Raw genomic sequence first — 26,584 nt, forward strand, 5'->3', positions numbered from 1 at the left:
TGCTAGACTGCTTAACCTCCTCCAAATGTCACTTTTTGAATAGAGAAAGGAAAGGTGCGTTTATATTTTTTACGGTCCAGTTGCTGCAATGTGTGCTAGTAATGTGGTGTGTGTGTGTTATCAATTTGGTTCAATGATTCATGTCACAACTGTGTAAAGTTAAGCAAACCAGGTCGGGGTTCGCTGATTTGGTTTGGTGGGTGGCGGTTATATTTGTGTTCAGAGTTCAGCAAAAAACATCTCAAGTTACAAAAATGAGATTTAGCGATCAGAAAAAAACAACTTTAATGTCACGCTTTAAGAATTTTATATGGTGGTATTTTTTTTTTGTCTTTGATCCAGACCTTTTCCAAAGCTCCATTCTCTTTTATAGTAAGCAGTCAAACCCGCAGGTCTGTGATTCACACCTGGGGTGAGTTTCTCAAAAGAGAAGTTGTTAGCCTGTTAGCAACTTCGGTAGTTGCCAATGGGAAAATGCATTGAAAACAGCAAAGTAGCTAATGTAGTTAGCAACTTTGGTTTTGAGAAATTCACCCCAGAGCCGTAGATGTAACATTCACACAGTGATAGTCTGCCATCTGCTGGTTAGTATGAGGCACAGTTACTGAAGAATCATTCAAAGAAAGGTCAATATGATTTCAATTGATTTCTTTTAATCAACAGAAAAGAAAAAAAATACATATTACAAAATATCATAGAAACCACATTTAACTCAGTCTGTTTTTCTTCATAATTTTGCTGGAGAAAGCATAATTAGGTTTTTGTCAGATTTTTTATTTTTAACAAGGAGAAAATAGTGGGGGCCAATCTGGTTTAGATGAACTGGGCGGAATGACTGAACGTGCACAGAGAATGGAGTGATTGGTATTCTATGGGTCATCCTCATGTCAGTCAGTCGTCTGAGTTTCTATATATTTAGTGCCAGTTGTGATAAAAAAAGGAATAAGGGTTAGCAGGAGATAACGAAAAAAAAAACAACCAAAAACAAAAAAAGAACAGGGACGATCGGATCTCAGTGACTTTTTAAGGAACCTCATTTGCAACTGAGCTGAGCAATCTTCTCAAAACAGCAGTGCCGGTGCATTGAACACACACTAACAAAAGCATTGAATGCCAGACAGATGCAACATACGAGTTACGAGAGTAACGCGGGAGGGAGGCACAAGAGCAAAAAGGTTCATAAATGTATTTCAAAATGGATTTTTTTGTCTTTTAAAAAGCAAACAAATTTCATCTGCTACCCCACTGCCCCTCTCTCTCTCTCTCTCTCTCTCTCGCTCGCTCTCTCTCTCTCTCTCTCTCTCTCTCGCTCGCTCTCTCTCTCTCTCTGGCTTTCTCAAACGTCCATTGTTTGACTCACTTTTAATAAACTACCCCAAAAAGATATCAAGTCCTGTTTGCTATCGAACGCACCTTGATGCCACGTAAATCCCTTGTGGCACTTTTTTTTTTGAAATGGTGCACAATAGCATAGCCATAAACAGACATTCACCTATTTCAAATTCTTGTCGTTCGTTCACTGTAACTGTCCAAAAAAACAACTGCTGATCATGTGTCCTGGTGGTGGATTAGGGGGGGAAGGGGGGTAACTGCAGGAGTGAGAAAGATAAGATGATGTTCAGGATGTAGAATAACAGCAACATTTCCCCCCCCACCCCCAGCATATAGCTCTGATAAAGACAGACCAGAGCCTACATGTCCTCCATCGCTGCCGATCTCCATCCACATGTGGTCCTCGGCCCCAGTGTTCTTTTTTTATTTCTTTTAAAGTAGCCATTCCCAGCTCAGGGTGGACCCATCTGGGTAAAACGGAAGTCCTGGTCCATGGGGAACTGCATGGAGCTGGATGTAGCGTTAGCCGTCACATTAGTAGTGGAGTTAGCGTCGCACTGCTGGGGTTGGGTGGGCAGGATGGATCTGGCGTGGGGAGAGTTCTCGGCGGGCATGGACCAGGTAGGGGGCACAGCGTTGGGGGGTGCCTGGGAGTACGGCTCCTGGCTGGGCTGAGGCTCCTGGGGAGGAGGCCTGCCCTGGGAGTCCTGCTGGGAGATGAGCTGCAGCAGCGCCGTGGCCATGGTGGGGCTGATGTTGTCCGTGAGTCTGTGCTGCGTCGGGGGGAGAGGCGGCGACGGCGGACGCCGGTCAGTGTCCATCAGCTCAGAGGCATTCAGTTTCCTCAATGTGTCTTCTATAGGGCAAAAGAAGGGAGAGAGAGAGAGAGAGAGAGAGAGAGAGAGAGAGAGAGAGAGAGAGAGAGAGAGAGAGAGAGAGAGAGAGAGAGAGAGAGAGAGAGAGAGAGAGAGAGAGAGAGAGAGAGAGAGAGAGAGAGAGAGAGAGCGCAGAATTAGAAAAGAACAAGGATCAAACACACTGATGGACAAAAAAAGTACATGAAAAAGGCACAGAAACTGATACTTTACACCAATTCACCTTTCATATATTTTACCAAAAGCCAAATATTCCAGGTTTTGTGAACCCTGGATAATTCTATTACAATTTTATGAAAGTCAAAAAGCTGAGCTGAACCTCAAGAAGCCCACTAGAGGTCGCTAAACGCTACAGTTGAGAGGGATCAGCATTTGTTTGCTTTATTCTTCCTTCAGAAACAAACATGCCAAATTTCGTAATCTCAAATAAGAATCCAACTGTTGACAAAACATGTTTGCAACACAACTGTAATCTGACTTTACGGGTGGAACGGAAGCCACTTTGAAGCCTCCGCTGTTTTTGAAAGGGCATGGGCTTCTTCCTTGATATGCATGACCACTTAACTGGGGGCACGCGGATTAAAAGGATGCAATGCCATTTTTGATTTCCAGATACAATTTTAATGCTGTTCAGTTACCTTCTCAGAATTGGAAATTGGAAGTCAAAGAAAGTAGAATGAGAATGAGCAACAGTTTACGCACTAGACGCCACAACTTGGGACTCGCTAAACGTGAAGCTGGTGATGACCTTTGCAATCCAGCCATGTTGCAACTATAGATTGGCAGGCGAACAGGTCGTTGTGCAACTTTAGACAAAATGTGATATGCTAGGCAATCACATTGTATTGCATACAAGCGGCAAAACTTAAAGATGCCAGAGTAGGTATTGCAACCATGCTGCTCATTGCAACTGTGCTGCCTATTGCCAAATTTAATCTTTTCATTAATATTTACTAAATAATAAACTAATATTTACTAGTATGACCAAAGTATGGTGAGCTTTGCAGCTAAAAATGTATATGTCTGGAATTCAAAATGGTGGACAATGGAGAATATCCCCCTTTTCATGTATGAAAAGTGAACTTTTTCCAGTCATAATGAGTACTTATAATTTGATGGTGGTGGTAAGTACTCAAGGAAAAGGTAACATAGGCACTGCATGAATTTTGGAAATAAACTTTGGAAATATTACACAGTGCACCTTTAAATATAACTTAAAGGTCACAAAATACAGTTGGTGTGACTGAACTGAAGAGCATTTACAAGGTGTATATGGATCAGGTTATGGTCTGGTATAGACTGCCTTCATAATGGTGTTAGTCATTGGTAAATGGGGAGGATTTTTGAACAGGAAAGCAGCAAAACACACTAAAGAGAAGGTGAAGCACTTACTAAAAATGGTAAGAATGGGTGTGACTTAGAAAAGCATGAAAGTACAAAGGAGAGTTCATGCAGGTGAAGCTGTGAGTTAAAACATTTATTTCTGGTGTATAATTTATTTGTGCCGCTCTTCATATAAAAGGCTGACATACAGACTGTGAAATAGCAGTGCTGTGAAGACGAACTCAAAAAGGTAAATTTATACAGTATAGACTAGAGGTACATGAGAGAAGAGTAAAATGTAAAAAAAAGAAAAGAAAAAAAAAGTAATGGACAAGATACAAGAGACATGTTTTATGTCTTTATGTACCACATGCAGCACCTAACAAATGAAGAGCCGTTTCTATAAAGAATGAGATGGTGGACAGAAAGAGATAGATGTTATGGGTGACAAGGAGTGAGAAAATTACATGGAAATGTTTCTGTGATTCAATCACAATCCTTTAGGACTTTCTATATTTTTATTGAATGTATTATCTTGCTGTTTATGGCAGATCTGCCACAGCCTGTCCTGTTCTGTCCTCCTGTGTCATGTGACCAGATCCTAGTGAAGCCACTTCCTCGTCAGCCATCTTGTGGAGTCTGGAAACTGTCCTGTCCTGTCCTGTCCTGTGCTGTCCTGTGCGTGCCTGTCCAAATAACGTGATGAAGGGGAGGGGCTATACAGGGGGGTCAAGGCAATGGGGCAGAAGACTACAGATGTCCTGGACTCTTTATGCAGCCATCTCAGTCACAACCCTTCACAGCTGAACTTATATCTTACATAACTTACAATGTCTTGGATTTTATTAAAAAGGGATCTTCTTGTCCCCCTTTCAATAAGTGAAACACATTTATTGATGAAGTACTGATCTAGTCTTGGGTAAAAAAAAAAATACAGGGGGGCATAAGCACTGGACAGTCCCTGAAACGAACCACCAACACACAAAACCTCTACAAAGAGCAGAGGACTTGAATGTTGCACCTGTTATCTTTGAACGTGCATCAACCCATCCCTTTTCTCAACTTCCTTGTCCCAAATTCTTCCCCTTTCCCCCCAAATCTAGAGACCGAACTGAGACTTGCCCTTGCGGGTCCCGGCGGCGTCAGCCTGGATGCCGTTGCTGTCGTCAGACCCCTGCTCCACCACACCTGCCCCCGCGGGCGCCGCTGGCTTGATGAGCTGCCCCAGCAGCAGGGCGAACAGGCTGGCCTGGTCCTCGTGGCTGAGCTGGGTGGTGCCGGGCTCCGGGGCGCCGGGCTGGGGGGGCGGAGGCGGCTCTGGGGGCTGGCGCGCCACCACCACCGGAGAGGGCTCCTCGGGCTGAGGCACAGCCGGCTGCTGCTGCTGCTGCTGCTGGAGGATGGAGGAGAGCGTCTGGGTCAACAGCTCTAGCTGTTGGGTGGCGTCAGAATCCTGGGGAGGTGGCGGGGGAGGGGGCGCAGGACCGGCAGCGGGCGGCTCGGCTACTCCGGCGGTGGCAGAGGCGGGGGCGATGGCGGAGGTGGGAGTTCGGCGGGTGGGCGTGGGGGGGTTGGTGTTGGAGTTGAGGAGCTGAGCCATCTGGGGCAGGCTGTCTGTCTGACCCTGCAGCAGGTTCAGGAGCACCGCCAGCTCCGTCTGATTCAGGCCTGAGGAGACACACCGTACAAGACGGGGCGGGATACAAACAAACAAACAACAAAAAAGAAACAGTTGAGTTGTGAGCAACTGGACTTCAGACTTCTTCAGTTCCGGGGTGAGTTTCTCAAAAGAGAAGTTGTTAGCCTGTTAGCAACTTCGGTAGTTGTCAACGGGAAAATGCATGGAAAACACCAAAGTAGCTAATGTAGTAAGCAACTTTGGCTTTCAGAAATGCACCCCTGGACTGCTGTTGCAATGGAGACACAAGGTAGTGAAATGAGCAAAACGAAGTGAGGCGAAATCTAGTGTTCCATTCTGGCAGCGCAACAGTCAACGTGTCTCAATGACAAACCAAGTCGATCAAAACCTGATTTGATTGGCCACCACTAGCCAAATCCGTGCCTCATTTGCATAGAATTAAATTGTTCTCTACTCTCCTTTGCTCGTCTCCGCCCCTCTTATCTGTTGTTTGCTTTTTGCGTCACAACTGTGCTTGCGTGTGTCGTGTCCCTAGCATTAAGGTATCAAGGACGTCTACGGATGTGCACATATGGACCAAAAGAGTTAAGTTAATAAGCAAGTGGGCTGCTTCTTGGAGATTTAAAACCCTCAACTGAGTAACCTCCTCAGTTTTTTCTCTGGTGTTAGGGACAGTCGGAGTTTCGAAGAGTTTCCATATGCCTAAAAATTGGAGGTAGATGAGAAGGACAATGGCAAATAGGAAGGTTACTGAGAAATTAAAAATCCGCACTCACAAACTGCGTCTCATTATTTATTTATATTACAAGCCTTGATAGCCGAAACGCGTTTGCTTTTTGGACATGGTGGTAATATAAATAAATAATGAGACGCAGTTTGTGAGTGCGGATTTTTCTTCCTTGAGTTGATACATTTTATTGCGCACCCAAAGACTTTCGTTTTTCCAAGAAGTTGAGCGCGTCCTTTGCCAAACACTGAGAAATGAAATACATCACACTCTGCTTTGGGATGCTAACTGTGCTCAGCTTTCACCTTCAATACTACACAGGTACTGCCCTATATCATTCATATTACATTAACCCATTGATGCCTGAAGCACCTGCAAAAAAACGCCTGCTGAACGCCTAAGCCCTTGTTGGGAAAGCTGCCCTCAGCCTATAAAAACCTAAATATCTTAGCCTCTGATGCACATAAAAACATCAAATAAATTGCATTTAAACCCCAAGACCCTCATCTTGTATTACAATGTGTTAATTCAGCTGTAATATACCCACATTTTCATTAAAAAAGCTAAATTCTCAAGAGCCTCAATGCAGCGTATATGTGTCTCCAGGCATCAAAGGGTAAACAACACACACGAGTCATCAGGCTAAAATGGGTTAAGCAGACACTTTTTCATTGGTCAAAAGTGACTTTAGTGTGTCAACACAAATCTTAAGCAAAGTTTTGAGTTCATACAAGGAGACAGATGAGCACATAATTTCACAGCGCAGGAACACCTGCAAGACATGCGCGTGCACAGAAATTTTTTTAAGATTTTCAAACATTATTGGTTAAATCTCAAGCATCAGGAGCACAAGTTATTTCTGTGAGCGATCACCTTTTAACGCCAACTAATCACAACAGTAATCAGCATATGTTTACTCCTCATATTATAATCTAACCTGCGAGCTCGTTGGCAGAGATGTTGGAGGGTGGTGGGCGTGCGGAGGGTGGCGGTGGCGGGGGGCTGGCAGGCGGCCGGCTGTTCTCTCCACTAGGGGGCGGGACGGCAGGGTCCTTGCGGGGCACTTTGGGAACAGGCACATCCTCAGGCAGCCCGCTCGCACGCTGCCTGCGCCGCTTCTTACTCCACAGCTCGTGGCAGTCCTGCCAGTGAGGAAGACTGAAGACACAGAGAAGAGACCGTTAAAACAGAGAGTCTAGGGGGGCGCTGTGGCGCAGAGCGCTAAGCCCCCCACATTTGGGCTTGCATGCCCACCCTCGGGGACCCCGGTTCGAGTCCAGCCGGGGTCATTTCCCCATCCTCCCCTGTCTCTCTGCCCCATTCGCTTCCTGTCACCATCTTCAACTGTCCTGTCAAATAAAGGCATAAAAGCCCCTAAAATATATATATATATAAAAAACACAGAGAGTCTGCAACCTGACTAAGATAACGCCTGGAAGAAAGGTAAATTATTTAATTCACGGGGAGGTGTAAAATGAACTTATTTCCATAAATGGTTCTGTACCACTTTAAGACACAATCTCCACTGATTAAATCACTTCTTGGACAAATCTAACCTCTAAAGCTTGAGAGAACAACCTCAAGGCCTCGTCACAACGTCAGTGCAGGAAACAAAAAAAAAAACAAAAAAAACAAACAAAAAAAAAAAGTCAAATAATGGTCATGTCAGATACAGCTGGATGATTTGTTGAAAGGCAATATAATAATTATGCCCATGCCATTTTCAGTCTAGTCTACACCCATGTTGGTTTGCATTGCGATGAATGAGAACATGGACTTGTAAGACTTACTCAGGAGGGGACATTTTGCTGGGCTCCACGTCACACAGGAACTGGCTGTTAAGCGCCTGTTCGGCTGTGCAGCGGCGCGAGGGGTCCAACGTCAACATTCTATCCAGCAGGTCTAGAGCATGAGTGGGCAACCTGGGATGGGAAGGAGGAGGAGGAGTGCAAGTGGTATTTGAGGAGAACAATTGTTTGATAATCACAAATTGAATCATTGATGACAAGAAAGGCCTAGACAGGCTCAACTCGAGCGTTCTCATTAAGAGGCCCAAAAAAGATGCCATTTTAAAAAGGCACAGTGTGTATTTTTCCAGAATTCAAGCTGTCCATTTAAAAATGTGAGCACTCTTCATCAATATTTACTACCACCACCAATTTCATTCAAAGTATTCATTATGACTCAGAGATTTGCTTTATTAATACATGAATAGGTAAAAATGTTCTCCATGTCAATTAACTATTTTCAATGATCATAGACATAGATTTGCCATAGACATTTTGGCTGTATTTGGTTTGAGATGAGGATTATCATCATTATGGTTAAATAGGTAAACAACTCCAGGACAAACTACTACGAATCCAAACAGATCTGCTACGTGTGAGAGGCAGGCATACAGTATAGTACACGTGTGCTTGGTTAACTCACATGACAAACTCTTCCCTCAGGCGCCGGCGATACTGCTTCTTGGGCTTCATAGTGTTGAAGTAGGGCAGCTTGATGACGTCTGGCCACACAGCGGGACAGGGACTGCCACACAGCCGACTGCCAGAGGAGGGCAAAAACAGCAAGTTAGGGACGGCACTGCACACTAGGATCTTTCCAATATGCGGACTCCCGTCCTCGACCTGCACTTGTGGCCTCGCGTTTCGCTGATGGCCCCACCTCCGTGGAGAAAACTATAAAGTTTCCCCGCTGTCAGCCTAGCCAACTTTTGGGGGACTATTCATCTTTCACCATAGCGATTGCAAATCAGAAAACGACATTAGAATTGCGCTTTTGCAAGTTATTGAATTACACTTCTGTAGTCAGTGACGTCACCACGAAGCCACAAGCAGGCAAGGGAGCAAAGACAGACGGGAGTTAAGATATTATAAAGAACCCGATGACATCATTGCTACTCATTAGCTACTACTGTAGGGCAGTGTTTGACCAATGGCAGAGTACCCAAAATGTAGGCTGGTCACATTTGACCAATGGCGTGTCACATACCTAATGAGCTCTAGCTGAAGCAGCTCCTGATTGGCTTGGAAGATGGGCTTCTTTATGAACAGCTCTCCCAGGATACACCTAGAGATGATCAGAAAGACAAACAAAAATCATTAGTTACGTTCAATTAGTCTTTCCAAGGAAAAACGTTTTTAAAGGTGCTTTTTAAGGCCAACATAATCTTGTTTTTTGCCACTGAACCCAGTCATTTTATGTATGGCCATACCACTGTATTGTGTGTGTGTGTGTGTGTGTGTGTGTGTGTGTGTACACTCACCCGCAGCTCCACACGTCGATGGCAGGGGAGTACCTCTCCTCCCCTAGCAGCAGCTCCGGTGGGCGGTACCACAGTGTGATCACCTTATTGGTGTAGGGCCGACTGCACAGGGAAGTCAACCATGGGGAAACAACATGTGAATGCAGGCTCAGCCAAAACACCAGAGTACACAGTATATTCTAACAAAACAAAACAGATGATATAATACATATTGTATTTTACTGCAGTCATGGGTCATTGAAGTTTGAAGATTAATATCAGAAGAAAGTATTTTCCAAGGTTAAGAAAGGCTGAAGGAACTTACCTCTCTTCCGAGTTATACAGCCGAGCCAAACCAAAATCTGCCAACTTTATCTGACCACTGGAAGAACAACAAAGGAACAACAGGAGATCAGAGACGCATTTGGACAACAGGAATGCAGTTTACCTCCATCTACACGGGTCTTTCCTGACAAGGTTCTGGCAAAGGCTTTGTGTTCGAGTGTTAAAAAGCCAATGAACACAGCAGCACTGAATGTGCTTCTGATAAATTAGGAGACAAGAGTGAGTGTGAGAGTATGCTTGTTCATGCATTTAACCTCACAAAACCAGATGTGAAGGTCATCCAAAAGATTTATTAATGTGTGAATGCTTTCTCCCCATATCTTCACACTTGTATCCTTAGCACCCCCAAGTGGTGTGTCTTAAATATGACACTGCCGTGTTTGAGTTCTGTAAGTCACATTACAGTAAATTCATACTTTTCTAGGGATTTCCGTTCTATGCCTGAAGTTATGTTTTTTTTAAGTGACTATAGATAAGAAATGAGAGGAGAAGATATTGGGTTGCATTGGCTAACGTCCAAAGCGAGACATTATCCTAGGACCCCCATGTGCCACTACCCTTTCATGCTACAGTTTCTCTACCCAGTCTGTAACTAGTGTGAAGGAATAGAACGGGGGGCACAATACCATGATTGTGACTAGGGATGGCGAAAATTGAAAAAACTCTTAACCGGCTACTGAGACTCATTAACCGGTGGTTAACCGGTTAACCAGTGATTTTAAATTATACAATGTTCGCGGGCCTGATATGCACAGCACTGAATTTTTTTAATTATTTTTTTTCACATAAGCCTTTTTTTTGCTGCGCAGACAGGACCTGCCATGTCCAGCCACTGTTGCCAGATGGAAAATGCTGAATTATCGTACTAAAACCTCAAAATTATTTAAATTATTTATTATCATTATTATTATTACAACCGGTTAATGGGTGGCAGAAAATTTTAAGCGGTTAACGTTGATCCGGTCGACTATCGGTTAAACGGTTACCGGTTAACATCCCTAATTGTGACCATTGACTATTTAAATGTAGCCGCTGTTGTTGAGCAGCATGCTTGTTTACCTGTTGTTGAGCAGTATGTTGGAGCACTTGATGTCTCTGTGCAGGAAGTTCTTCTTGTGGCAGTAGTCCAGGCCCTCCATCAGCTGCCTCATGAAGCTGCGGATGTGCTCATGGGAGAAGGTCACCAGCCCCGACTCCAGCAGCCCCATCAGGTCATGGTCCATGTACTCAAACACCAGGTAAAAGGCACCTGGGACATTACAACAAAGATGGTCTTACTGACTGAAAAGAAAGTGAATAAAGAAGCACTCATCAGATTTCTTTTTTCATTTTTAATCGCCATGTGATGTGAGGCGATTAAAGATGAAAAAAGAAATCTGATGAGTTCTTCTTTATTCACTTTCTTTTGAGATTTGAGTTCATTCATTGACGGAGTTAAGCTCCCAGTGTAAAGTATAAGAAGACAAGGTGTTGAGCGCGCTTCCTGATCTTCTTACTGAATGAACCCAGATAGCCAGATGTGAGCAGCCGTCGCAGCACTTGTAAGGCCCTTTTCCACTGCCCGTTTTCTGGCACTGACTACTACCCAGAATGCTGTGCGTCAGCTCCCCCAAAATGGTAAATCCAAAAACAAATCATGACGTCCACCTCATCAATGACGTAGAATTGTCTTTAGTTTGACACTATATTGGAAATTACACTTTTGACACTTCGACACTTCATGCACACGCATGCACGCACGCGCACACACGCACACACACACCTTTGTCCTTTTTGAAGTCGAGGGCGTCCTGCTTGTCCGTGACGATCTCCTTCATGTTGACGACGCTGCGATGGTTGAGCTGGCGGAGGATCTTGATCTCGCGGATGGCAGTGATGGGGAAGCCCTCCTTCTCATTGTCAAGACGCACCTTCTTCAGGGCCACCAGCTCCCCTGAAGGCATGGACAAGCACAGAGCACACACATATTAGGACACACGCATCGTGTACAGATTAGGACACAAGTTTGGGAGGGTGGGCGCACACACAATAATTACAAATGTATCACGTTCAAAGGATATTTCAGAGGAAGAGAAGAATCATGTCTGTAAATATTTTTAGACTCCAGTTATTTGTCATTCCTTCACAATACTTTTTTTGTGGTTTCCCCAATAATTTGTAAATGAAGAGACATTCTAAGGACAGTAAGACGGTACTGAGACAGAACTGTACAGAAACATAGATCTAATTGAGGGGGTACACAAAAGATCACCCTTGGTGAGCAAGAGGAAATCAAGAAAGTAAAAACGTAATATTTCCATCATACATGTGGTGCATTCTCATGCGCACACACACCTGTATCCTTGTCCTTGGCTTTGTACACCTGGCCGTAAGTGCCTTCTCCAATGATGCCGATGATGTCAAACTTGTCCACACAGCGCTTTCCCCAGTCGCTCTGGGTCTGCATTCGTTCACCGTACCGCGGACAGCAGAACCTGCACAGACCGCACCACAGCACGGGTTAAATGGTTTTTGAGAGACAAACACAGTCGTCTTGTGGCTAGATGAGGCCAAAACATTAAATATACAAAGATGCAGGTCAATACATATACATAGCTGCCAATGTGCCTGCATTTAAGATGCTTCACCAAATATACTTAAAGGTACACTGTGCAGGAAATGGTCAAAAAAAGTACTGCAACTATGCTGCTCATTGAAACTAGGCTGCCTATTGCCAAATTTGATCTTTACATGAAAGTGTACTAAGTAATAAACAAATATTTTCTAGTAAGATCCAAGTACAGTCATTTTTGCAGCTAAAAATTGCTATTTTTGGAAATTCAAAATGGCGGACCATGGAGAAGATCCCCCTTTTCATGTATGAAAAGTGCCGTTTTTCCAGTCATAATGAATACTTAGAATTTGATGGTGGTTGTCAGTATTCATGAAAAAGGTAACATTAGTGAATGGGCAGCATGAATTCTAGAAATAAATAACTAAAAATCTCACACAGTGTCCCTTTAAATTTTGACCCACAAGACTTGATCTCCAAAGTTGACCAACTTCTTGAAAACCTTTGTTGTTGGAGTGGACACAATTGACAAAGCTCCTGTGATGGAGTGACCATCACTAGGATTGTGGGTGTAATCTGACTGTCACGCAAACGAGCCTGGCTCTTTGGTGTAGCGGTCAGAGCCCCAGTTTGCTACCCCAGAAGGTCTGGGTTCGAGTCCCAGCTGGCCAACTCTATTCCCCTTCACTACAGCTCCAAAATACAAAGCGGTCAGGACATAATACCTTTGGGCCTTGACATGAAAAGCAAAAAAGGCATGTAAAAGGCACGAGTTATCATGATTTGAATGAAGAAGATATCAAAAAAGTTGAATCAAATTATTGAGCTGCACATAATGTGGTAAGATAGTGTAACCAGGGTTCTAGCTAGCGCAAAAGTGCGTGACGGCCCGTTACGCTATAATTTTGGACCGTGACGCTTATTTTGGACCGTTACGCTTATTTTCAATACAGCGTAACGGCATTTTGTCTGTAGGCCTATTATGTAGGCTACAGACAGATCAATGCCACATCGCCCTTCTGCCAAACCTGACACATGTCATACTCACTGTATTTAAATGACAATATAGCACTCTACTACTACTACTACCAGCCTACTATTTTTATTTGTCGCGGGGTTTTGACGGCTTTTATTAATCTCTGTGACAAGCGTATGAAACAACAACAAATGCACGTGTAGCATCGCATCCTTGTTTCTCCAAAGCGTAGTTGCCAACCTGTTAGCAGTGTCAGCAGTAGTGCTGGGTTCGTTACTTGTTACCATACAAACAAATCAGGAGACATTGGGCGCTAAGCGCTGACATTGGGAGTTGACACTATTCGAAAGAGGACAAAGTAGGTGGGAGAAGACGTGACATATCTCCGTAACGGTGAGAGGCACTTTTTTCTAAGCTTGCCGGTTGACATGTGGCGTGACTACAAAAAAAACCCCGCATTCGTAGCAAAAGGAGCGTCTTCTGTGGCTAGGCTAATTGCATGCGAAAGGCACCCGGCACCAGTCCTGTGGTTTTAGGACGCGCAAGCTGTACAATAGCGCGAGCTCGGAAAATGTGTCAAACTGCACTTGTCTCGGAATCGGATCACTCGGACATTGATATGCCCTATTATTAAATGCACACACGGTTCACAGTGCTCCTCAACGTTTTCAAAACTAGTGCAACTGTGAGAAGGAGGGGACACCGCGACACACCTCTCTCTTCCTCTTAATAGATCTCTATTTGCGCGTATGCGCCCGAGAGAGGGAGTCATATTTACCTCTCCAATCGCAAAAGTTCACAGACAACGGTGTTTCGTTACCAACTTTTTAGTAGTAACTCGTTAGGCCTACACTACTTTTATCAGAAAAAAGTAGTTACATTACTGCAACCCAACACTGATAATTTACCTTTTAGGTACCCCTAGAATGGCCTATTTTTACCTTAAAATGTCAAATACTCTGCACCGCGGATGGGAAACGCCCCTTCCGCACCAAACCCCCCTCTCGGTCGTTTCGCTACGCTATAATTTCAGCCTAGCTAGAACCCTGTGTAACCAAATAATCACATGACAATAATCTACTTCAAACTACAGAATAATGCTTTATAGGCCAGAGGGTCAATGACGTTTTAGTAGTAACACACATCAGGGTAGTGCAACCACAGCTAATGCCACTACTGTATGGATTAAATGATATAATTGTTTTAGTGGATTATCTAAGCATAGTCATTGCAGTACATAGTGTTGCACCGATACCATTTTTTGGCCCCGATACCGATACCCGATACCTGGCTGTGCAGTATCGGCCGATACCGATACCAATACCACCCTATTTGAAATGTATATATATGAAGGGCTGTAGTGCATACTACTTGGATGTAAAATCATTGCATGGCTTTGTCAGGCTGCTGCCTACCTTTGTGAAACAGGAAAAAGACTAATACAAAGTGAATCCAGCAAAACTTTTTATACTTTCTAAATACCTCTATGAAATAACTCATTTCAAGGCTGTTTAAGTGTCATACAAGCACCTGTAAATGGTATCGGTGCCCTATTCGTTGGTACTCGCCGATACCGATACCACCATTTTAGTGCCGATCCACCGATACTGGTATCGGTATCGGTGCAACACTTAATCTATAATTAGCTGTGTAGACAACCACCTGACGTCTGAGCCCAAAAAAGGGTCACTGACCCCAAAACAGCTCAAACAAGAAATCGTTCAGTGTGAAGGAAAATGGGGTGGCCCAACAGACTGTTATTTTTGATTGTGCTGCCCGAGCATTCACAGTGTTCAACCTCAGCCTTTCTTTCTGTGACAAAGTAGGTCGACCTTTGTAGGGGTAGTTATGATGACAGTGCAATTTACAGACACAACATGGATAGTAGGGTGCATCAAAAAAACGCTTTTTCAGCCTATTGATCTGTCTGGGTGATAAAAGTGTTCCACTGCATGTACAAATAACACATGCAAAATATTTTTGCAATCCATGGTGGTTTACAGGTCCAACGGAATATGAGCTGATATGAAGGACTTGTGGATTAACTGCGTCAGTCTTTGCCAATTCAACGAAACCCTCCCACCTAATAACTTCCCAGTTTCTCAGAAATACTTATATCTATTATTTTGGGGGGTACTGATGATTATAGTTAATTAGGAATCTGTTATTTTACATATGTCAAAGTGGTTTTATTTCATTTAAATATTTAGGTTAAAATATTTCAACAAAATCACAAAAACAGTCCAAGTTATTAGGTGGGAGGGTTTCGTTGAATTGGCAAAGACTGACGCAGTTAATCCACAGTTCCTTCATATCAGCTCATATTCCGTTGGACCTGTAAACCACCATGGATTGCAAAAATATTTTGCATGTGTTATTTGTACATGCAGTGGAACCATTTATCACCCAGACAGATCAATAGGCTGAAAAAAGCATTTTTTGATGCACCCTAATGGATAGCCTATCTGGACTACACAAAAGGAAATGGACGAGGGAGTAACAACAACCCTGAATTGGCAGCTGAAGGAGGAAATATAAAAAGTGAAATTCTAGGGGATTTGATAATACAAATCTGAAACTGCTATGCACAGCCAGGTTCCAGGTGCTGGTGAAGTACAGTCATAAGTAATCCACAGTAAACAAGAAGGATCACCGCACACTGGTGGACTTGATTTTGCTGCTTTTTATTTAGTGTAGGTGAACAACATGTTTCGTCTTTGCGCAAGGCGAAACCCGTTGTTCACCTACACCAGTGTTTCTCAAAGTGGGGCATCGCAGGGGGGGCGTGTGACATCTGATTTTGGGTTTTTTCCCCCCAAGGGAATTACTTCCTGTCTCTCCAATAAGAACTACATTTTAAGCACTCACCAACATTATATTATAAATTGACATACATTTGAATAGAATAGGAAATGAACACACGTCCCTCTTTGTTTTATCTGACCAGTCACCTTTCCTTTGATTTTGCGCAACGCAGCGATCGTAAAATCAATCTGCGCGAGTACTGTTACTTGGGGGGGCGGGGCTCGGAAGCATCCAGACCCTCCGAAGGGGGGGGAATGATGGGAAAAGTTTGAGAACCAGTGACCTACACTAAATAAATAAGCAGCAAAATCAAGTCCACCAGTGTGCGGTGATACTTCTTGTTTACTGTTGATAATACACACCTCTCAAAACAATCCTCAACAATCTGTACAGAACGTTTAGTTGGACACAACAGACAGACAGAAACCATCCTCCCCACCTCATAAAACCTTAACCACCATTAATAATTCATGAAAGAAACTAAGCAAACGTTTGACTCTAAAAATCCTGCAGAACACAAAAACAGCAGGATTGCAAATCATCCGACAAAAGCAGGATACCACAAGCGCTACGCAGCCAAGAGGACGAATAACTGCACTCCCGCAACTCTTGGAACAAAAAATGAAGAAGAAATGAGACATTTATGAGAGAAACATTATGAAACTAAAATAGCCCCTGAAATTGTGACACAACTTGTAATGACCTCATATTTAGTGAGACATTTTGTCATCATATTTTTTTCGACTTTTAATAGACACTCTTCGGGTAAATCAATTCATTCACACAACAGCCCACAACCATTTCTGGCACAATATCCTGCATGATTAAGTGTTTTGTGCCCTGGCTAGAAGAAATGTCATATTTTGTGACACAACCTACTCAAGGCAGGGTTTGTCTTGCCTTCCACACTAAACCAAATAGAAAATATTAGCATAATTTCACTGCAACAGATCAAACAACGGTATCCCAACAATCAGGAATCCTCAGCCATCACTGTAATTCATTTATTTTTAGTTTTTTTTATATACAGTTGAGGACGACATTATTAGCCTCCCTCCTGAAATTAGACATTTCTCTGAATTTCTCAGTGAGAATGACCATTATGAAACGTTTCTGTTATTCTGGAAACAAATACACTGATGGAGATAATGTCCAATGAGTTGAATTTGCATTTTTCTATCGCTACAATGACTTTAAACAAAAAAGGCAAAAAAGACAAGGAAAAAATTATTAGCCCCCTGATCATTAATAGTCAATATGACGCCATTTATGAACCAAAACTGACAACAGGCACTTTGATCAGTTGTTACCTAGGTTGGCACATGCCCCACAAGGGATTTTGGCCCATTTCTTCACTGCAAAGTGTTCTAGCTGGTCCAAATTGCATGGATGCTGAGCATAGGCATTTGCCACAGACTGTCAGTGGGATTGAGGACTGGACTTTGAGCGGGTCATTCCAGTATCATGGTTTTAGTGTCCTTGAAGAACATCTGAACTAATTTAAATGTTTACTTTGGGTTACAATGTTGTTGGAGGACCCAGCAATCCAGATCCAGACCCAGACTCCCTGTGTCTGAGGCTGAATAACAGTCTAAAAACGTGATGCCCCCACCACTATGTGTAACTGTGGAAACTGCTTAGTCTCATTTGACCAAAGAAGCATTGGACACCTGCCTAGATGATTGTTATTGACCTGGCCTCACCTGGAGTTTTTATTTCGAGAAAGACAGCTGTTAGGGCTTGTCATCATATTGGGCTTTGGGGCCATTATCACAGAAGAACCCTTTTACTAAAGGTGGTGCATCTCAGAGTGCTATTGAGCTTTGACTATGAACATTTGAAAGTCAAAAATGAGTTTTGAAAGTCTCTGCTTTCATCTGATGAGATTCAATTGCACCTGCTTTGATGCATGAATTCTGCTTCTGTCAGATGAAGAAAGGGATAGTCCTTAAAACTTTATAACATGGTTTCCACAATTAAACATGTCGGTGGAAGCAGCTTTCTGTGGCAGCCTCAGCCACAGGAAACCTTGTTTCGGTGTACGGCACCATAAAAACAGAAGATTATGATAGAATGTGGAAGGTGACCATGCAAAAATATGATCATAGAGGAAGCTAAGATCTTCACCGGATCTTTCAATAAGATAATAACCCAAAACTTTCATCCAAAATTGTTCAAATGTTCTTCAATGTTACTAAAACCATGATCATGTTGTGGTTCAGATCTCAATCCTTTAGATCAGTGGTTCCCAACCTTTTTCTTAAGGGACCCATTTTTTTTTTACTATTGTAAGCTTTGGTGACCCAACCACGCGAGCGCCCGCACGAGACGGAGTCACAAGATGCCCTCTGCTTCCTGGGAAACCTAATTTTAGTTATTTTATTCCTCAATTTGTCTTTGGTCAAATATAGAATAGCCTACATGTTTAATGTAGCACTTACAATTTGCTGCTTCTATGCATGTATTAGTTAAATGATTTGTCATTTAGGCTAATCAACATGGGCTATATATTTCAATCGAAACCCCTTAAAATCAACAGGGCTCCGCGACCCCCTGTGGATCTTTGGCGACCCATAAGTTGGGTCCCGACCCATAGGTTGGGAACCACTGCTTTAGATAGTCTTTGAGGAGTGCTGAAAATGATTGTCCATCCTCAACATCCATGCAATTTGGATCAGGTTAACTATTTGCAATGAAAAAAATGGCCCAAAATCCCTGGTAGGGCATGTGCCAACATAGTTAACAACTAATCAAAGTGCCTGATGTCAGTTTTGGTTCATAAATGGCACTCTATTGACTATTAATGGTAAGGGGGCTAATAATTTTGTCCTGGCCATTTTGACCCTTTTTTGTTTAAACCCATTGTGAAAATGAAAACATCCAAATTCAACTCATTGGACATAATCTCCATCAGTGTATTTGTTGCCAGAATAATAGAAACAATTCATAATGGTCCTTCTCACTGATAAATCAAGAGAGATGTCTAATTTCAGGAGGGGAGCTAATAATATCGTCCTCAACTGTACTTTGCAACGTTTTTTATCAGAATACCTACCAAATGATTATTCAGACATATTTTATGAACTGGATATGTAACATAGTACAGGTAGTTCTACAGGTGATAGGTCGATTAGCCAAGAAGCCGGAAATGTTCAGAAACATGTTTCAGAGAAAACTTCCTTTCCAACTTGACAGAATCGTTTGTTTAGTATATCTAACTTCAATTTCAAACTGGCCAATTCCAGCGACAACATATTCAATCTGAAATGCCAGTAGGACATCGATAAGGCCAGACAGACGAGGTGGGCAGTGCCACTTAGGTCTAGTTTATATTAATGCGCTTCTATATCGTTGCTATCGCGAATGCGCTGTTCATCTACATTAAAATACTGGAATACAACTTCAAAAGGTGGAAGGAATCTTCAAAGACGCCGGAGCCCGCGTAAGCATTCGCATACGATGCTAATTTTAGCAGTTGTTAACGGCGAGATACGAGGAAACGCAGGGCTAAGCTCTACCTACTCGTCCTGGTTGGACAATATCGTTATGACATGATCCTCCCTGATTCACTGGGCTGGTACTGTTGGTCATGTGGCTTGAGTGCCAGGAAGAATAAACAAACAGGCGTGCTAGCACAGACGAGCGAACCAGCCGATTAGAGTTTATTTGTAAACAGAGTAGCTCTTTATTGAGAGGACAGAAATGTTGTTTGTCAACGTTAATAGCTTGCAAGACGCCGACGCAATGATATGGTGAAATGAATTAATGTAAACTTAGTCTTACTTTGGTCTCTTCTTGTAGGTTGGCTGCACAGGGGGTAGTGCCTGCTGCGGGGGTGACTGTGGGGGCGAGGAGTCTCCTCCGGGCTGTGTGGGGGGCAGGGGGAGGTCGCTGAGGAGCGAGCGCGGTCGAGACTCTCTCTCCTTCTCACGGCGGGACGAGCGCTGAGGAGGGGTGCTCTTCTTTGGGCTGTGGGGGGGAGCGAGAGAGAGAGCGAACATGGAGGTCAGACAGCATTGGATCAAGCGCCTATGGACATGTCATGAGTCCTCCTCGCGCCACTGCTCTGACATGTAGGCAAGGCAAAAGACCATGACTGAATTAAAAAAGTACGTTTTATATAGCACTTTCCATGACGCTCAAAGATCCTTCCGTTTGGGATGAAAATGCCTTTCTAATTCTTGAAATAATAGAGCTCACAAGTGGGTGACATCAACTTGTATGCGGCGGATTAGCATTTAATGACATGCGTTTCTTAACAGAATTCCCAGGATGTTATGGGCCATAGGAATTCAGGTTTGACAAAAATGTACGACAGCAGTCAACAACCGACATTAGCGTGTCCCCGCATCTTTCCCTTGTAAGTGCCAGGTATAGCACAACCACATGGATGTGTTTACCAAACGAAACATAACGATAATAAAGTAATGTTGCTATCCCAAAGCTAAAAGGAGATTTTTTTAGAACTACATCTCATCTCACAGCCCTTTAATTCCTTAAAAAAAAATCTGTGCTCACATCTCGCGTGAGCTTCCCGCTGTAAAGACGGTTGCACAAGCAAACTTCAGTTCGATGGTAAGTTTTGAAATTATTTAATGCAGTAATGGTGTTGTTTAAGTTTTAAGAAAAGAGTGTTAGGAGTGAAAAACTACATGCATCAGTGGCTTGTTTAGAAATATTTCCAAGTCTCGTACGAAAATGTGAGTCGGTTAACATAGGTTACCATGGACACAGCAGGTGTAATACTGCCCTCCACTGGGCTAATCCAGAACTATGTAGCTATATTATACTACGATTAATTTTTTAAATCGTGTTAATTAATCGCATCACGTGATTATTAATTAATCGAAATTAACACGCTAATATCCCAGCCCTAATAATTTTAATTACGTGGCAAACCCAAAGTGATTGCATTCTCATCTCAATGCTCTAATATTTCAGATTATATGGCGCGTCTAAATACGATTTTGCATTACCAAAATTGGAGGAAAAAAACACAACACCAATGTATCCTTTCCAGTTCCAGGATCTTCAGGACATATAAAAACGAACTGCGTTTGTATCTGAGAAGCAAATTTAGAAAAACAACATGCAAACTGATCTCTTTTTTTCAGCGCACACAGTTACTGGGTCCCACAGTATATTTGCATTCTGCTAAGGGAATAGCTTTGTAGTATGGGCCGCTTTAAAGGGACACTGTGTGAGATTTTTAGTTCATTTCCAGAATTCATGCTGACCATTCACTAATGTTACCTTTTTCATGAATACTTCTAAGTATTCATTATGACTGTAAAAATTGCACTTTTCATACATGAAAAGGGGGATCTTCTCCATGGTCCGCCATTTTGAGTTTCCTAAAATAGCAATTTTTAGCTGTGAAAATGACTGTAATCGGAACATACTACAAAATATTTGTTTATTACTTAGTAAACTTTCATGTAAAGATCAAATTTGACAAGAGGGAGCCTAGTTTCAATGAGCAGCATAGTTGCAGTACCTTTTTTGACCATTTCCTGCACAGTGTCGCTTTAAGCCTTGTCCAAACATACATGGGACATTTTTAGATCAGACTTAAACGGGCCCTATAGTTTCCAAGCTGCAGGGAGAAATGAAGGGCTGAATCTCAGTCTCAACAGATGACCAATGTAGCCATTTACCCAATAGCCTGAGTACACCGTTTACACATTTTAATAAAACAACCATTCAGGGATAAAATTACTTTCACATGCACCTACTCAATCAGGAGTGCACATATAGGACTGGGTTCCGAAATTCAATTCTTTGATGGAACCGAATTAAAAGCTAAGGTTCTACTTGGAATCGAAACGTGCCTTGTCTGTCGGTTCCACGTTTCGGTTCCTGAAGTCTGACTGTCAGAGCCATCAAATGTGTGTTTAAGCACGCGGCCATTTCAGCCAATCACAAGTGTCACAAACTGACCACGCTCCTCCTCTTCCCGTTTCGCACCTCATTTAAACGATTGATAAGACAGCTGATATTCAACCAGCTGATTGTACTATTGAGAAACAAAAACATGCCGTCGAAAGCGTGGCTATATTTCAGGAAAGTAGATAAGGAAGGAGCGCGCTGCAATATCTGTGATAAACTAATAGGCTATCATGCAAGAATGGTAATACATCCAACCTGTTCAAACACCTGCTCTTGCATTTGATTAACTTGCGTGCGGAGTTGCAGCATCTTTACAACGGCACCGTCAACCTCAACTATGCTATACCGTCAACCTCAACCATGACCTCGACTCTTCAGGAAGATGTCTCTGACTCCTTGGAAACATGTTTTTCCATGAAAAGAGCTAACTTAGAAAGAACTGGTCTTGTGTTGGGGACGCACAAATGTAGCCTATTTAGACCGTCGGTTTAATTCGAGGGAACAAAGAACACAGCGACAAAAAAGATTTCCTCTCTATCCGGCTGGATAATAACGCCATTGCTTACTTGAAGTAGCGGCCGCTTAAGGTTAAATAACTGTGGATTGAAAGAACATAAAAACGTTCCGTAAAAAACTGTAAAAAGCTAAGAATCTCAGCTTTCGAACAAGCCCTAACACATGTCTGTAGGTATAGGTTAAGGAGATCACTGGCTGTTAGGAAAAAAATGACGAGATAAAAAACATGGTTGGAAAGCGCTATTTTTTCACTTGCAACAGCGGCCGCTTACAGTTCAATAACTTTTGAATGAAAGAACATAAAAACGTTCCGTAAAAAACTGTAAAAAGCTAAGAATCTCAGCTTTCGAACAAGCCCTAACACATGTCTGTATGTCTAGGTTAAGGAGATCGCTGGCTGTTAGGGAAAAAAATGACGAGATAAAAAAAATGGTTGGAAAGCGCTATTTTTTCACTTGCAACAGCTGCCGCTTACAGTTCAATAACTTTTGAATGAAAGAACATAAAGACGTGCCGTAAAAAACTGTAAAAAGCTAAGATTCGCAGCTTTCGAACAAGCCCTAACACATGTCTGTAGGTCTAGGTTAAGGAGATCGCTGGCTGTTAGGAAAAAATGACGAGATAAAAAAAATGGTTGGAAAGCGCTATTTTTTCACTTGCAACAGCGGCCGCTTACAGTTCAATAACTTTTGAATGAAAGAACATAAAAACGTGCCGTAAAAAACTGTAAAAAGCTAAGATTCGCAGCCTTCGAACAAGCCCTAACACATATCTGTAGGAGAAGGCGATCGCTGGTTAAATATATATTTAGGCCTATATATCGTTTAGATTAGGATTCTTTAGCTTATTCACCATGGCGTGAAAGCACAGTGTTGTCGCGGCTACTTGCAGCAGCTGATCATACGGCCCAGTTCTAGTCCCTGTATGGAAATGCGTGCGAGACAGCACCATCGAGACCCCGTCAAGTTTAATGAATAGCCTATTTATGAAGCCTATTTGTGTTAGAACAGTTCTGCAGTACCTAGTAGAAAAGCCCCAGCTGTCGACAGACTGGGTAGCGTAGGCTACATTAAAAAATCATGTCAGGCACGCTTGACATAGGATTGATACCAGAAGTGAAGTTGCACCGTACAGCAGAACAATTTTAATCAGACATGAGTACATTTATCAGTATCAAAACCGTTTATTATACTTGCCAAGCCATGCCGAGAGGACAACTTGCAGCATGCAATTAATCATGAATGCTGTATAGAATTAAATGCCTTTAACCCGCCATTGCTTAAGTCACGAGGAGCTCCGCCTTGTGGCAGGCAGGGAAACTCATGATTTACAGACCCGTTACGCCATCTACTGGCCACTTTGGGTAACTGCAGGTTTAATTCAGGGTTTCTAGGAACCGAAAATGGAACCGTTCTGGTACCGGAACCGAAACGAAGGAACCGGAAATGGAACCGGAACCGAAAATTGTCAATCAATACCCAGTCCTATGCACATAGTCTACCAATTAGATAATAAAGAAGTCTGTGTGCCAGAGAGGGGGCCGACTCGCTATATGAACTGCTGTCTGTTGATGATTCAGGTCAATAAAGACCCAACCGGGTGAAAGAAAAAAAAAACTTATCCTATGGCAGTTACATACAGTCACTGCTGAGTATAATTGTGGATTGCTTGAAGTGTGGTGCGTGTTCATTTTATGCATGCAAATTTGAGAGCCTCGTGGCCACAGAAGTAACAGAAAGTCACCACTAACAACAATCCTGCATATCAAAAATGTTATTTTTTAGGAAAAATCTGCTCAGCACTTGAGCACAAACTAGGGATGGGCAAAATTCATCCACAAATCAATCATTAATTTTGTTGATGACTTTTCTTTTTGTCAACAAACCTAATGCAGGTTGCTGTGCGCTGTTGTGATTCAAGTCTTCAAGCAATGCAATTAACTTTGAATGTTCTGGTTTCTCTCTCAGTAGAACAGAAGTTTCATGCAATATCTCGCAAAAGCGCAATTCAAAAGGTTATTTTCTAATTTGCAATCTGGATTTTGAACAGGAAAAAGTCTCCTAAAAGTTGTTGTGCCTAGGCTGACAGTGGGGAAACTTTATCATTTTCAACACGGGAGGACTTTTGGATAATTGAAAGGACCAAATGACTGATCTCTCCATTGTTCCCATGCACAGTATCTGACTGAAGTATAGCTTCTAATTCTTGATATACAAGCAGTAATAATCCTTTTTGAGAGATGCGAGTCAGCAGGGGCAGGTTTGTTTTTGTAGGTCAGGTCTTCAGTCCTTAAAAGAAGAACCTCTTCTCCAGTACAGTGCAGAAACAAGACCAACAGGTGAACAACTACGAGCCTTGACATACAAACAAACCATGCACTCTGTATGCAGTACACTTATCCTCTTTAAATCCATACTCCTGTATTAGTAACACACCATGGACTTACTTATGTTACATTACACTGCAATGTGCATGCAGGGTTTCCTGAGGCAGAGTTATATGCCATGCTTTTTCTTACCTAGCCCTGATCCCTTCCAGGAGCAAAATAATACTCCTGTATTGGTAACGGAACACACTCTAAGAAATAGTGGTATAGTGTAATGCAATAGCCCTGTGCGCCGTTGTCATATTATAAACCATGCTTAGTCTCTTCAAGGAGCGCAAGAATATCCATGTGTTACTAACTGAATACACTTCCGGAAATAATGCTTTAGTATAATGCTATGGTCTAGTGCACTTTTGTATTGTTGTGCATTACTACATGCCGTGCTTGAGCTGCTTACCTGTCCCTGATCTCTCCTCCCAGCAGCATGGGAGGCAGCGGGAGCGGCGGCAGCGTGGAGGTTTTCATTGGCAGAGCCTTGTGGGCGGGACTGCGCGTGTGGCTCTGGTTGGCCGGGGAGCGGGGCCGCGCCTTGCCCTGGGCCGCCAGGGAGGAAGCGGCGGGAGACGGAGGGAGCGGAGGAGGAGAGGTGAGGGGGAGCGGAGGAGGGGAGTTCAGCGGCAGAGGAGGGGGAGAGTTGAGTGGGAGTGGCGGGGGAGGCGAAGGCAGAGGGGGAGGCGGAGCAGAGTTCTCTTTGCCCAGTGTGGCTTCGCTCCCCGGGCCGTCTGGAGGAGGAGGCGGAGGGGGATCGGCGGGTTGCGCCATCACCGACGTTGCGGACCTCTCCACGGGGTTGGGGGTACGGTCTGACGACATCTCTGCATCGTGATCACGGAGGCTGCGCGAGGAGGGGTTGGTGGGGGTTGCTGTGCGTCTGGAGGGGGAGGAGCCGCGGGAGGCGGCCAGGGCCTGGCGCTCCTTCTTGCGGCGGCTGAGCTCGGCGCCCAGGCTGGAGGCGATGGGCAGGCGGGCGGAGGAGGGCGAGCGGCTGGCGGGACGGCTGCTATGAGAGCCGCCGCCGCCGCCGCCACCGCCACCCACGGCCGACGAGCGCTTCTTGCTGCGGGAGCGCGACGAGGAGCGCCGCGAGGAGTACGGTGGGGAACGCGTCCGGGAACGAGCTGAACGTCTGCAGGGATAGAGGAGAGAGGAGAGGAGAGGGAAGAGGAATCACAAGTTAGGGGTTGACTAGGAGAAGTTCATCAAAGCTACAGCTACTCTTTTACAAGAAATGTTGAAGAGGTAATCACAAAGTTGCACGTTGTAAGATAAATGTGATGAAATAAAATATGACCCCAAGAGACACCCCAAAATACTCATCTCCACAACAAAAATCTCCAGCCCATAAATACTTCATAAATTCATGATCTCACAAAAACACAATGTCATACAACATCCCATTTTACCCATTGATTCCTAGAACTCCTGCAGAACACGTCTGCTAAATGCCTAAGCCATTTTTGGGAAAAGGTACTTTCAGCCTGTAAAAACCTTAATATCACAGCCTCATAAAAACATGAAATAAATTGCATTTAAAAGCCAAGGTCATCATCTTGAATTAGAACATGTCCATTAAATATCATACCATACCAACATTTTTAATAATAAAAAAATAATTAAAATCTTATGAGCCTGAATGCTGTGTCATCCAGCTTCAGCTAGGGTCAATGGGGCACTTAAGTCACGCCCTTCTACTTCCGATCCGTGGGGCTGGAGCTCTCAAAATTTTGAATGAGATTTAATGGAGCGAGTCAAGCTAAATCCACATCTCGTTTGGCATGTGCTCCGGATTTCACATATGATGACAGTGAATTTGAAAGGTTAGGATTTACGTCGTAAGACCACTCATTTTCAACACGCACAAATCGTTATTTTAGCTTTTCTGCAAAACTGTGTTGGAGACTACACGTGCGCCTTGCATATCTGACGTGAACCGAGGCACAGCCAACCCTACCGCTGCACTGCGGCTTAAGTGG

At 43.4% G+C, this 26,584-nt stretch overlaps 1 protein-coding gene across 6 annotated transcripts in view; it reads right to left on the reverse strand.

Annotated features, from left to right (window-relative positions):
- Nucleotides 1-633: 633 nt before the first annotated feature.
- cdk12 (cyclin dependent kinase 12) overlaps nt 634-26,584 on the reverse strand; it is a 38,016-nt gene continuing 12,065 nt past the window's right edge. For 5 of the 6 annotated variants that reach the window (XM_063184827.1, XM_063184822.1, XM_063184809.1 and 2 more), the window contains 13 exons: nt 25,009-25,737; nt 19,604-19,789; nt 11,823-11,962; nt 11,251-11,421; nt 10,548-10,737; nt 9,469-9,525; nt 9,165-9,266; nt 8,891-8,968; nt 8,327-8,443; nt 7,687-7,818; nt 6,834-7,054; nt 4,653-5,198; nt 634-2,188 (listed from right to left, as the gene is read on the reverse strand). In XM_063184827.1, coding sequence (XP_063040897.1) covers nt 1,785-2,188; nt 4,653-5,198; nt 6,834-7,054; nt 7,687-7,818; nt 8,327-8,443; nt 8,891-8,968; nt 9,165-9,266; nt 9,469-9,525; nt 10,548-10,737; nt 11,251-11,421; nt 11,823-11,962; nt 19,604-19,789; nt 25,009-25,737 — 3,073 coding nt within the window. In that variant the 3' untranslated portion in view covers nt 634-1,784. The remainder of the gene's footprint in view (nt 2,189-4,652; nt 5,199-6,833; nt 7,055-7,686; nt 7,819-8,326; nt 8,444-8,890; nt 8,969-9,164; nt 9,267-9,468; nt 9,526-10,547; nt 10,738-11,250; nt 11,422-11,822; nt 11,963-19,603; nt 19,790-25,008; nt 25,738-26,584) is intronic. The other variant, XM_063184832.1, reaches the window with a different exon arrangement.

The sequence above is a fragment of the Engraulis encrasicolus genome, chromosome 2 (assembly GCF_034702125.1).
Source record: "Engraulis encrasicolus isolate BLACKSEA-1 chromosome 2, IST_EnEncr_1.0, whole genome shotgun sequence".
NCBI lineage: Eukaryota > Metazoa > Chordata > Actinopteri > Clupeiformes > Engraulidae > Engraulis > Engraulis encrasicolus.